At 35.8% G+C, this 14,743-nt stretch overlaps 2 protein-coding genes across 2 annotated transcripts in view; one reads left to right on the top strand and one right to left on the bottom strand.

The window, feature by feature from the left end:
• Positions 1-6,055, bottom strand: part of LOC311069356 (deoxynucleoside triphosphate triphosphohydrolase SAMHD1-like) — a gene marked incomplete at its 5' end in the record, with an annotated part of 179,328 nt that extends 173,273 nt beyond the window's left edge. Inside the window, 2 exons of the mRNA XM_084092431.1 lie at positions 70-164; positions 5,968-6,055. Of these exons, the coding sequence (XP_083948557.1) occupies positions 70-164; positions 5,968-6,055 (183 nt within the window). The remainder of the gene's footprint in view (positions 1-69; positions 165-5,967) is intronic.
• The window catches only part of LOC311077566 (uncharacterized protein), a 578,304-nt gene that overhangs the window by 216,095 nt on the left and 347,466 nt on the right, over positions 1-14,743 (top strand). The window lies entirely within an intron of this gene.

Below are 14,743 nucleotides of genomic sequence, written 5' to 3'. Positions count from 1 at the left end.
TCTTTTAGGGAGGAAGTGAAATGTGAAAAGACATTATAAGCAGAAATGTTAAATGAGTAGTTAGTTTACCTTCATTTGTTCTTTTGAAAAGTCTAAGGAGTGTTTCTTCAGGATGTCTTTCAATTCATCCGTAATAATCTCCCATGACTGTTGTTTCTCAGGCTCTGGAAAAACATGACATTTTATATCCTCAGTGTAAAATCGCTCCGATTACTAATGTACTGTAACCTCGGTTCCCTGAGATGACGGGAATGAGCATTGCATCAGTGTTTTCTGACGCTTATGGGGAAATCTCCCGTTTTTCTCAGAATACTGAAGTCTGATTGGTTCATGTCTTTGCACCTGCACAGACAAATGGCTTTTCTTCCCGCCAAAATGGACGGGGCCAACTGCCTATTTGAGTAGCTCTAAAAGCCATTTTAGTCCGAATTTTTCGACCGAGGAGCAGCAGCGTCGACTCTCGTAGGCTCAGTAGCACAGCAAGCTATGTAATGCTGGGGTGCTTGATACCAAGAGCCCATAGCAGGCTCCCTAAAGACATAAGGCCAGGAGGTTAAACCTCCTCTGAGAAATCTGACCATCGAATGTTCTCCCCATAAGCATCAGAAAACACTGATGCAGTGCGAGTTAAAATGAACACAAATATAAGCTGCACCTATCTGGAAAGTCTTACCCATACACATTCACTATAAATGCAATGCTGAAATGTTTTCTTGCATTTACAATATGGCTGCGTCCGAAATCGAATACTTCCCTACTATATAGTATGCGAAAAACAGTACGCGAGCAGAGTAGTATGTCCGAAATCATAGAATTCGAAAAACAGTAGGCGAGAAGTACCCGGATGACCTACTACATCCGGCGAGATTCTGAAGTGCGCATACGATGGACACTTTACTATCCCATGATGCCACGGGAGAGGAGTTGTCGTCGTTATATTTGAAAATGGCGGAAAACGGAGACGCGGCTGTTTTCAAGTGTAAGTACTTTACAACACACTTTTTGTTTATTTGTGGTTAAATTGTATTCGTTTAACATCATACAAGTAAACGATTGACTTGTTAAAAGTTTAAATAATGTAAATCGAGGGTACAAGTTTGTGAATTGGCTGCAAAATGACAATTTTATCATTATTATTATTGCCGAACATAACGAGCTAATGTCTGTCAGTTAACACTGTTTTATTTAAACAACAACGTTGTTTCTCAGTTAAATGAGAGGGTTACAAAATTTTTATTTTTTAATTTTACAACGATTTTATTTCTTCTTTACCAGTGTTGATATGTAATATGTGTTGGCTACGTAGCAAGCTACTGTTATCAAGTGTACCTCAACTTGTCCAACATTAATATTAATATAATAGCCTAATATAGATTGACCATGGTTCATCACTAATGTTAAATTCTGTGTTGATTTTGCAGGGGGCTGATGAACACACCTGTGTTCTTATAGAGTGGCTAATGAAAGGGAGGAAAGAAAATAAAGAGCGACGAGAGAGAGGAAAGATTCCTTCAGCTTTTAGAAATTGCTAAAAAAAATTATAATAAAGAAAACAAATGTTACACACTCTCTTTCCATTTATTTGTTAGTAAGTTCATTTTGTAATGCTGTTTTAGCAAGTTTTATTACAAAACACTTAATTCCCAGGGATTTACAGTAGTTAGATTGTCAGTTGTAAAGTATTTAATATGTGGCATGGAGTAATGGATATTTTTAAAGGGTGTTGTGTGTGCACTTATTTTGTGACCGATTCCAGATGTTTTTTTTTTTTTTTTTGAAAAGCAAATTGCAGGTATATCTGAAAAATATGAGTGCCACACTGAAGAGAAATACCCACACACCCCAGACACCTTTAAAATGTAGGCTATTTGCTTTATTTTTGTATATTATTTAACTTTTAAATGGATACAGAATACAAAAGTTTAAAACAAAATCACAAAACTTTGGCACAAAGTAGTATAATAGAGCTTAAAGCACCACCAAAAGCAAAAGTTTTAAAACTTTTTTTATTAAAGTGTCATCTTGAGGGAAGAAAATGAACGTCAGCAGCTTCAGTAAGGTAACCTTCACAGGTTTCTAAAGATCTAAAGGGACTTTCTTACTAACAATCTCATTTGTTGGGCATCACTTTAAAATAATTTAAAATCTGTTTCTTTAAAAGCATGTGTACAAGATGAGAACTTTACACCCTGGGCATTTTTTGGATTTCCACTTGAATTTTTCCTACCTAAATTTAAAGTAAATAATTTGTAAAAAATTAAGTTCAAATATGTGATATGTAGCTAGAACACCAGCACCTCAATGTGCTTTTTTTCCACCCATGGTCGCAATCAGTGACTGGATGGACTACCGTGAGGGGTGGAGGTCAGCTCCATCTTTAAAATATAGATGAAGAATTGGCGTTGTAGGGCTCACAATCTGTAAACGTGTTCATAGTTTATTTTAGAATACAATTTGAATCGACAAGACACTTGTTTTCGGTGTTGGATTATTTATATATGATCCATTTCTTGTATCTGTGTGTGTGTATATGTATATATATATATATATATATATATATATATATATATATATATATATTAATACACACACACACACACACACACACACATATATGAATACTTAAGGTGTAAAAGCCTCTAAGTGCCATCTGGAATTTTCTTCTAGTTTGATTATTTTTTATCAAGCTTGTATGTTTATGTTCAGTTATTTCACTTTAATGGTAATGAAAAGGACCTATTAATTGTCATTAAAGTGAAATTACTGAACCTAAATAATACAAGCTTGATAAAAATGCTAATTTTAGAAGAATTATTTTCTTTTACGTCTTAAGTCTTCATATATACACATGTATGAATGAATGTGTGTATTGTATCTGACCTCAGTGTGTTACCCTACTGTTCACTGTGTGTGTGTATGTGTATATATATATATATATATATATATATATATATATATATATATATATATATATATATACACACACACTGTGATATTGTCATCCATGAATGAATCGACAGAGATAAACACGCATATTATTGATTCATTCATGTTTATTCATTGATGGCAATATCACAAGCAAATAAATTACTTTTTCCTTACCAAAAATCAACCTCTGTCATTGTTCACAGGTTTGTGTGTGTGCGAGCAACTGACCGACGACTCTGAATTGTGAGCACGAACGACGTAAAAACGCAGACGAAAGCGGAAAGAAGAACTAAAAACATTGCTCAGTTGGTGCAGTCAGTGGAACGGGCTCTTTAAATATTCGCGCTGATGTGACCGCGCATGTTACGTGACAATACCAACATGGCGCATGTAGTACGTCCGGACTCCATTCATACTACCCGTATTCATACTATATAGAACGTACTTTTTTAACGGTCGCGAAGTACGTTCTAATTTAAATGTAGTACCTACTCACAAAGTATGCGATTTCGGACGCAGCCTATGTCTCTTTCGATCTGTTTACATTCAAACAATGAGCAGTAAGGTTTTCTAATTTAAAGGGATACTTCACCTCTGGAAAGATGAATGTGTATTTAAAATGGGTCATTTATGTAGAATAAATGTGAAATCATTTTTGAATTTGGAGCCTTCTAGACTGAGAAAAGCCAGGGCTGCGTTCAGCCCCGACAAAACGTTGCACAACGTTTTTTAAACAGAAACGGTGATGCGCTGAACACACTGTTCTGATGACGCAAGAGTTGCAACTATAGCAGCTGAGAAGGCCATTCTTTGTGTTCTTTGTGAAGAATTTTCGGAGCCTGATGAAGTCGGTATAAATATGTGTTTAATACTACAAAATATGCCCGATGTTACAGTTACTACACTTGCCGCCCAGAACAAAAGAGAACATCTCAATCGAGTGAAGGGATTGCTGAAACTGAAATGGAAGCACGCATCTTACCTAATTCAGACTAAAACACATCTATTTAGCCTCACATACTGACTTTATTTGTAGTTCATACTGTTTTAATACCCTGTATTTTCTTTCTCATTTTTAGGAAAAGCACTTAATTACCATTGTTTATTTCTATACCAAATGTCATACACTTGCAATGAAGCTAAAACTATAAACAACTACATCATTATGTTGATATCCTATATTTTTACAATAAAACTTACGACAAACATGTCTTCTAATATCCTCAGTTGTTGCGTATACCGAACTGCATCGAACACATTTGTACTTTCCTTGAACCCATTGTGCGAGTTCACTTTAATACCGCGTGCTTTATATACATGTTGCTGCTGATTGGACTGCAGTTCTGACACACCCACCAAACAAGAGAAAACGTATCTCAAACCCTGTTGCACATGAAGGAAACATGACGTTCAACCCGGAAACCGTAGCAAAACGTTGCGCACCGTTTTGAACTTGAACATGCCACAGAAAATGTATTTTTGGCTTATGTGGATGAAAGACAACAACTTCCAGAATGCACTTGCTTCGCTGCCCTAGGAGGCCACTCCCAAGCCACGCCTACCGGTAAGAGCGCGCAGTTAAACAACAAGACTAGGCTACTAGTGAGTCTCCGTGACGAGTCTGCGCGGGATTTCGAGATCGCCCAAAATGTCCGGGATTCGGCTTTTGCATTCTACAGTCGCCATTCATTATGTTTACTGTGTTTACGAGCAGGACGAGGCTGAGGGGCGCGGGAGAGCGGCGTGAGGACGGTGGCGTGATTACTGAGGAGAGCGACACCTGTGAAACGCACCGGTCTCGTATCTCTCACGGAGGAGCGGGAATTTTCTTAGCAATGTTAAAATGCACATCAACGGATCACTTGTTTAGCGTTCATGTAAACACTACATTCAGATTCACCGATCGGAATGAATTCAGTTAGATTGAAACAAAAGGTGTGCATGTAAACAATGAATGGCGACCGCAGAAAGCAAAAGTCGAATCCCGGACATTTTGGACGATCTCGACGGCCGGACATGTCCGGGAAAAAGAGGATGGTAACCCCTACTACTCAGCTTTCTCCACAGAATAAGAGCCTGTTAGCTTAGCTTCCAAAAAAAGACGGCTGACACTGTGTGTACATTCTGTGAGTGAGATCCCATCCTCTATGGGCGGGTTGAAAACATGCGGGACAGCCCTTACTGGCTGTAGTCTTTAGCCTCGATTTTTGCATCATCTGAGGATTTTTTCCATACAAAAAATACATAAATCTCTCGTCTCAGGGGGATATGAGGGTGGAAAGCACGGTAATTCGAAAATACTACAGGTTTTCTACTAATAAAAAGCTTAATGCTACATCCTGAAAATATCCCTTTAATATTTTAACTGTTAGCTATAAGCTATGTGAGCACATGGAAAACAGAATCCATATAGGACTTGTTTATTAGTGACAGTAGTCTTTAGGTGTTAATAAGAATATGTTCTTGCTTCAATTCCTGCTTCAATTCCTACGTCAAAGATCCGGCCCACATCTGGCACATGTGGAATGATGATCTGGCCCACATATATTAATGTATATTAAATATGAATGTCTATAAATGTGTGTGTCTATAAAGGCTCATATTTTATTTATTTGATGTCTGACTGAGACATGAGGGTCATGAGAGAAAGGTCTAGCATTTGCCATCTAGTCATAGCCAAAACATAGCGTACACTTAAATAGCCTGTGCATAGAGTAGCATTTCATCTTTTATAAAATGAGATTTTGGCCATTTTCCAAAATTTCAGGAAAAACTGAGCGCCCATATAGCTACAACAAACTAGTTTGTAACCTGTTGATGAAAATGTAATGTGATGCCGCCGGCACCTTTTTAATGATGGACAAAATGCACATTTGCACACATTCGCTGGTCAAAAAACCCTGTAACTGCATTTGAGTTTGACTTTTGTCAAATGTCAACAATATATTGATAAGTAATTCAGCAACATATAATTTGTTTCAGTAAATTATATATATACATTATCATATGACAGTGAGTTGTGTACATGTCGTCTCTTACCTTCAATTTCTTCATATGACTTTTTTAGATCTTGAAGATTTTTCCTGAGGTCAGAGAGAGTTTTTTTGTTTTTTTCGGATCGTGGCATCTTCTCTTTTGTCTTCTTTTTGTGGGTTGTTAAAAGCTCAGATGACGAGGCAATAAAGATCTGTAGAACTGCATACAGATTTTATAGATCCAGCAGCTCATCCCACTGGAATACATGAGGAAAGTTGTCATTGAGCTATAAGGGTGTGTCTCAGACAAAGGTTGAGCTTTACTGAAGGGGAATGAGTCGGATCAGAGCGACTGCTGCTGGAAACACATTCAGGAAGTGCCGATCACACAATATTTACTGTACAGTTCTAATATATATATATATATATATATATATATATATATATATATATATATATATATATATATATTTGTCTTACAACTTTGGTAGAGGAGACTGTTTATATATTTTTTTATTTTATTTTTACAGTGAATTTATTAGTATCGTACTCAAATGCAACTTCCGGTTCATACAGATCAGGTTTTTAAAACATAAATAAATATTATGAATTATCTAATAATTTTCTAATTATCTAATTAACCCTTGACTGCATCTAATATTTTTTTATATATATAAATTTCAATAATAAAGCCTTACCTTCACGTTTTTTACATAAAGAATTTTCTCTCTGTATTTTCAGTTGTCAGGTCCAGATATCTTCTCAATTTATCTTTGCTCAATGATATGCTGTCGTCTTGCTCATGTGTCGAGGAGGACGGTAATGAAGACCTGTAGAAATGTGGAGATTTTCCACTAGACTAGGTTATCATGTATCAGCCCAATCCACATGCTGATTCTGCCTGCAGTCATAGTTACAGATACTGTACAACATTAGAGTAGGTTATAGTTACAGATACAACAGGGACACACATCACTGTACGTTTTGTCCACAGAAGTCTAAAACATAATTATGTGTTGTCTCTTGCCATATGTAAAATGTGTTTGTATTTTTAGATCAGAGACTTTGGACTTATAAAAGTATCAGGCCAATCATATGTTTTTTTTATGAGTTAACTGGGCAACAAGTTGATCATAGGTTGTGCGAAATGATCATTTAATCTCTTCCTCCTCGATTAGTTTGTCATTATCAACTCATTTTCTGATACTTAGAGGTGTATAGTCCAGGGGTCAGAAAGTAGAAGTCCTGCCATATGTTTATTCCACCCATAAACTCAGTCAGCTGATTTCACTAATTAGTTCTTTCTCCTGCTGAATTAGCAAATCCAGGTGATTGGAACAAAATACTGAGGAGGACTTTTACTTTCTGAACCTGGACTTTACACTTCTGCTCTGAATTATTTCCTTTGTCCATATTCCACCAAAGCTGGGCTGTTGATCTTATAAGATCCCTAGAGTACTCACTTTTTCATCTCTTTTTAATCTAAACAAATATGTCAACCATTAGATGAGAAATATTCTAAAGAAAAGATGTTTATGCAGTTTTAAGGGGTACATATGTTAAAAAAGCAACAACCTTTGCAAATTAAATCTTCATTCCTATTTTAAAGGCAAAGGCTACATTCACAAACTTTTTGGCTTTTAAAAAAAACACATACGTTCAAGTTTGTTATTGGGCTTATGAAAACGGCATATATATATATATATATATATATATATATATATATATATATATATATATATATAGTTAATTAGTAAATATGATTATGATGAACTTTAATTAGTGCCTAAATATAATAGTATATAATCAATAGTGACCAAAACAATATCTTATGGATATTTAAATAATAAATATCCCAATTCAGTTCCATAATTGGGTCACTGTAAAAAATGTTTGTAATTTTACTGGTAAAAAACTGTAAAAAAAAAAAAAAAAAAAGCAACGGAAAATACATGTTAATTGCTGAACAGTATGTACCCTTACTATATACAATAAAAACTGTAATAGCTCTCATGTGACATTTCAAGTAATTTTACAATAAAATACTGTTAAATGTAAGGATTTTGGAAGTACACTGTAAAAAAAAAACAAAAAAAAAACATACCTTTGCATTTTCCATACCTTACCGTAAAAAAAAAAATACAGTGGCAATTTTTGGGGTTTTACGGCACTGAGCTAAAGTTTACGTTAAAAAAACTGGCAGCTGGTTTCAAGTACTTTACCGTAAAAAGTCCAGTAGAAATATTTGAGGTTTACAGCATTGAAATTCAATTTATGGTTGCTTTGGTTGGGCTCTTGACCCTTGACTTTCAAACTTCAGATTTTCTCTGACTGCTTCAACTGTGTGTTATAACAAAGAATGTCTAATAGGAAGAGAATTGGCACTCTCTGGTTACTTCCGGTTTCTGGACTGGCTGCAGTAACACGTCTCTGTCCATGCGGGGGCGCTCGCAGGCGAGTGCAGAATGAATGGAGGTCTATGGCGCTATACCCATCAAAATCCACTTTTCTCAGGATATGATTTTTTGTCTAGTAATTTGAATGTTGTATTTCGAAAGGAGATGCAAAGAAATTACACATTGCTGGGTGTTAGATTTTTTAGAGTCACTTATTTGCTTTAAAAAGTCTTTTAAAATGTCAATGACGTCATACACATCGTACGACCAGAGATACTGCTTTACAGCAATCCTTCAGCCGCTTTGGTGCTTTCGCGCTCTGCACTTTCTTTTCTTTCGAGGCATCGACAACACAGCTGACACAGGTAAACACACGTGCTAGAAGAGTTTATGTTTTGTTTGTTTCTGGTCCCGCTTCGGATGCCACGATGCCATCAAGCGGTATCTCTGGTCGTAATCAGTCCTTTACTGACCAATCAGCGTTCATTAGCAGAATGCTAGCGTGTTATGGGCAACAACAACTCAACCTGTACGAAATCGAAAGGACATAAGTACTCGTTCATTCAACTTTCGACCTATAACCCATGTTGAACTTGCAAAACCTACAATAAATTCTGAGATTTCTCAATGGCAATCAGGTGAAAGAGACAAATTTAGCCATCTAGCCCAATAGACTCCCATTCAGTCTGCACTCGCCCGCGATCACCTCCAGTGGAATTCTAATGGAACTGCAACCAAGATCAATACAATGGGGCTAATAGGAAGTGCCAAGGCTCTCCGTAGACGGGCTCTGGTTATAATACACATTCGTTATGGCACGAAAATCAGAGAGAAAATGTAGTCAAGTGATGTTTTCAATTTATTGATGTTGACATAATCATCATGAAGTGATCTGAATCACTGATCTCATAAAGAGTCTTATATTTTATTGTCTGAGGAATGTTACATATCATGTTTATGAGTATAATAGCTCTGCAAGCCAGCAGTGACAAACAGAAAATCTGAAGAAACTGAATACACAGTGTACAAAAATAATTTTTAACTTTTGTATGATTTAGACCAACACAGACATCAAGAATCAGTGAATCTCAACAACTGTGACAATCAACAAAATAATCAGATAAAACTCTGAACATCACAAAACAAGCTACTAAAAAACAACTGCAAAAAATAAAAGCAGATAGTAATAATAAAAGAAAATATTACGGCAATTCATCATAATTTATTCCTGGTGCAATGATATTGATAAGTTTTGATTGATGGCTCCCATCATACAATACACATTTATCATCACCGTTTTTGAGTTTCATTCGCTGATTCTTGATGTCTGTGTGTGTCTGAGAGATACAGTAGTTCAAACCTTTATTGTGCACAAAGTTTTCAAAGTTCTTCAGATTATCACAACACTGATGGATCACATGCTGTAAAATAATTTTAAATGATTGAACCATATAATCATAAATGAGACTCTAAATGAGATCAGTGAATCTGGCCACTAGATGATCATCACCAATACATAGCCAATATCACCAGACTAGTTTTCTCTCTGTCCATAATCAACGTGTCTTATAAACACAGATTTACAACAGCCAGAGAAAAACTAATGCTAAAAAGTCAAGGGTCAAGAGCCCAACTAAAGCACACACTGATCACAATCATGACTAATGAAACAATAAATCATCAACATCTAAACCTCTGTTAATTCTCAATAAGAACTTTTGTAGACGTCTGACAGAAATAAAGTCAGTCTGGTTAGTAAAGTGAAGCTGGTAATGCTGTTTGTGGAGTTGTTTAATCCTCCTCTGCTGAGATCTTCACAGATTTAATGTCTTCTTTTCTCTTCAGTTTATTTCATCTAAGGCTGTGGCTGAAGTCAGTTGTAGTTCTTGTGTTTCTGCTCGTCGCTTATCTTTTTTCTGTTCTTGTTGTTTCTCAATTGACATTGTCAGAACTCCCTGCGTTATTTGTTATGTTATTTCATTTAAATAATTATGTTTCTTCTCAGTTTTTGTTATCAGTTACGTGCATTCAGGGTTTATGTTACATCATATAGTTTAATGAATGTGTATAGCATTATTTTGGAGTCATTTGTGTGTCACCATGATGGTGTTTTGTATTTGTGTGTATGACTCTGTGCACCTTCATTATATTGTTATATATATCAGCTTGTGGAAAAACTAATGGTGGTGAACTTTGAATCATCATGTGGTTTACTTTTTATACCTCCTGTTTTATTATGGCAGTTATCAGTATGTTGCAATGGTATAAAACAGATTTTTATATTTTAGTGAAATGGAAAGATAACATTTATCAGTTAATGAAATATAAAGGTTGTCCCTTAAAAACTAAAAGATTACTACTATATATATATATATACACACACACACACACACACACACACATATATATATATATATATATATAGTAATCTTTTAGTTTTTAGCTTTTAGTAGTATATATATATATATATATATATATATATATATATATATATATATATATATATATATCAGAGTTTCCGCTAGAAAAAAATAGTGCCGGTCAAAGTGACCGGCAGAGGTTTCGTTTTCCGGACATTTTGATGATATGCCGGTCAAATATCGCCTCTTAATTAGTCAAGTTGAGGAAAACTGGAGGCAGGCTATGTAACTTAAAAAATGACATAATCAGGCCGAATGCAACATTGTTTATTAGCCTAACTTTCAAATAGACGAAAAAAAAATAACATTTTCTACTATGGTTCGTTTCTTCATTCTGATCTATTTGTGAGCCATTCCATTCTAAACAAACAACGCAGTTTATATGCTTCGTCCTCGTTTCATTTATTCATTAAGATAATAATTAATAAATGCGCGCATAATTATCAGTGAACTTGATAAATGTTGCAGATATGTTTTGCTATGCATGCACAAACAAATGCCTTTCAACTTATGTGTGCAAAATTCAGAATAAAATGAATGTGCAGAAATTTGTACAAATAGAGAGGTCTACTATACGTGTTGTAGCCATTAAGCTCATTTAGTTTAATATTTGTTAAAATTTATGTTGATTATGAAAAGTGAACCGCACGAGTAAGATAGGATGCGCAATATCGAGAGACATGGAGTGGGTCAGACATGATTTTGACCATTTAATTAAGTTTTGTTTTGTAGAAAGACTTTTCTGAAGTGAATTTCATTTTGTATAAATTGTATCTTAATTTTAATAATTTTTTTATCAAATATTTAATAAATAAGAAGCAAATATAGCAGACGATAGGCCTAATCATGCAGGCGCCCGCGCGGTCACTTTCATTGCTCGTGAACTGGAGCGCATCTCATCCTAATTTAACGAAACTCAGCGTAGGCCTCACAGACATGAAATATATCTTAAGAAAGCTTGAAATGTCTTTTTAACAATTTAAAATGAAAAGAAATAGGCTACTCTCTGATTATGTAATCCATGATGTGCATTTCTCAATAGGCGCGTTCACTACGGAGATGGCGATCGTCAACTTCATCTTTACAGCTGTTGTTGCTGTTAATAAACTAAAAATAATAGGTCTATAATTTTATTAAACAATAAATTAAATGAAATTGTAATTGTATTAAAAAAGCAAAAAAAAAAATCCTGTTTAAGTTTTTTTTTTTTTTTTTACCTATGCTAATTACGCATTAAATTCAGGTAGGCTACTGAGTCGCTGTCCTCAGTGCCCAGAAAAGTGCTGAAACGGAAATGAAGGGGAACCCGTTTTTTGGCTTATTTTAACTGGTCCATCCAGTTTTCTGGAGGCCCACCTACAATCAAAATCCTGGCGCCGCTAGTGCTTCGCAGCGGTCTGATATCAAGAAATAACAGACCGCATTCCACATTGGAATTCAACCAATGTTATAATGTTTAATAACTTTCAAACGGTAGAGCCTGTTTCTTTATAACATAGCCAAAGGTCGGTGTATTTTTGCTTTATACATTTTAGGCTTATTCTCAAATTCAGATTGTGTTAGGGGGGCGGGATTATTAGACAATTTTAATCGGACAATTTGACTGGAGAGATTTAATTTTGTCGGACATTTCATTTTTTTTTCGGCCAATGTCCGGCAATTACCGGACAACGGAAACCCTGATATATATATATATATATATATATGAAGACTTCAGATGCAAAAGCCTCTAAGTGCCATCTGAAATTTTCTTCTAGAATGATAATTTTTATCAAGCTTGTATATTTATGTTCAGTTATTTCACTTAAATGGCAATGAGAATTACCTATGAATTGTCATTAAAGTGAAATTACTGCGCTTAAATATACAAGCTTGATAAAAATGCTCATTTTAGAAGAAAATTTAAGATGGCACTTAGAGGCTTTTGCATCTGAAGTCTTCATATATATATATATATATATATATATATATATATATATATATACAGTGAGGAAAATAAGTATTTGAACACCCTGCTATTTTGCAAGTTCTCCCACTTGGAAATCATGGAGGGGTCTGAAATATATATATATATATATATATATATATATATATATATATATATATATATATATATATATATATATATATTTGCCATTAATGTAAGTCCCAAGTAAGTTTGCAGCTGTATTTTTTTACAGTAAAATACTGGCAACCAAGCTGCCAGGTTTTTTACCATAAATTTCACAGGTATTTTTTTACAGTGTGGTTTTAATATGCTATCTGGTGCTCCATTGCTTTGTTTTCATCTCGTACACAAATTGTTTGGACACTGAACATCTCCTGCCTTCGTTCAAACAATCCCTGACAGTTTAATTTAAAATTCAATAGCTGAACCTGTGTATTATAAGTTAATACCTTTCTCATCGCACACTCCTATTTATTACTTCCCTTCCTTTGAAACCAATTAACTGTGATTTCTTGTTGAATCACTGCATCAACAGGAAGATAATTACAACAATAGGAAGTTCCAAGTGGCCAGCCAAAGGGAACACCGATCACCATAATGGTGAACACAGACAAAAATGTTTAGGAAAATCAATATCAATTTATGAAGTCAGCTTGGTTCTCTCAAATTTTTCAGTTGTATTGGCAGTTTCACATTCAAGATGACTTTGGGAAATGAGTGAATGCAAACAGAGAAAGATAACTGCAGAAGTGGAGGAAATTAGTGAAAGACTATTAAACAGGTCTATTTTGTAGAATCACTTGATGTTCACAGAAGTTACTATTGACACTATTTTGTTCTTGATTATAGTAAATAAAAAAAATATGTAAAATTACACAAGGTCATGACTGTCAGTTATTTGTGAACAAAACCTGCAATTAAATAATGCAAAATTAAGTGACTAACTAAATTATAATCTTTGTCTTCGCTTACCTTCTTGAAAGGAGTGTTTAATATTCAAAGGACTATGCCGGAGAGTTTCTTCAGGTTGAGACATCTTTTTTTCTGAAGGATCAATTTTCGTCTTTTTTGTTGGTTGTTAAAAACTCAGATGATAGCAATGAAGATCTGTAGAGCTGCGTACAGCTTTTATAGATCCAGAAACTCACCACACTGGAATACATGACCAGGAATGTCAAACTATGAGGGTGTGTCTTAAATCAATGTTGAGTTTGAACACTGGGATTAGAAATCAGGATCAGAGCAGCTGCTGCTGGAGAAACTGGAGAAATTTAGAAGGTGCAGATATTAAACAATATGTTTGTTTATTTGTTTGTTTGTTTGTTTATGTGTTTATTTGTTTGTTTAAGTCAAACATGACACTTGACTATGAACCAGCTAACAGACTTTTGGTATAAGAACGTTCTTCAAATATTCAGTGTTGGTTCTGGGAACGTGAGAAAATGTCCAGTTTTCTTGACGTTAGAGGAACGTGTTTTAAAAGGTATAATGTTCCTCAAACGTTCTTTCAACTTAATTTTGATTTAAAATTCAACATTATAGGAACGTTGGCTCCTCCTTGAACTTCCACCTTAACGTGGTGGAGGGGTTTGAGTACTCGAATGACCCTAGGAGCTATGTTGTCCGGGGCTATATGCCCCTGGTAGGGTCTCCCAAGGCAAACAGGTCCTAGGCGACGGGTCAGACAAAGAGAGGTTCAAAAACCCCTTATGAGAAAAATTAAACCGAGGACCGTACGTCGCCCGGTATGGCGCAGCCGGGGCCCCACCCTGGAGCCAGGCCCGGGGTTGGGGCTCGTATGCGAGCGCCTGGTGGTCGGGACTCCCCCCACGGGGTCCAGCCGGGCTCAGCCCGAAGGAGCGACGTGGGGCCGCCTTCCCGTGGGCTCACCACCTGCAGGAGGGACCGTAAGGGGCCGGTGCTGAGAGGATCGGGCGGCAGTCGAAGGCTGGGGCTTTGACAACCCGATCCCTGGACTAGGAAGCTAGCTCTAGGGACGTGGAACGTCACCTCGGGTGTGTGCCTACGGGCCAAACGGCAGTGCAGAGTACCCGGCCTTCTTGGAGTCTCTGGGAG

The sequence above is a fragment of the Abramis brama genome, assembly GCF_963993115.1.
Source record: "Abramis brama genome assembly, chromosome: 2".
Lineage (NCBI taxonomy): Eukaryota > Metazoa > Chordata > Actinopteri > Cypriniformes > Leuciscidae > Abramis > Abramis brama.
This window is presented reverse-complemented; position numbering and strand designations above follow the sequence as displayed.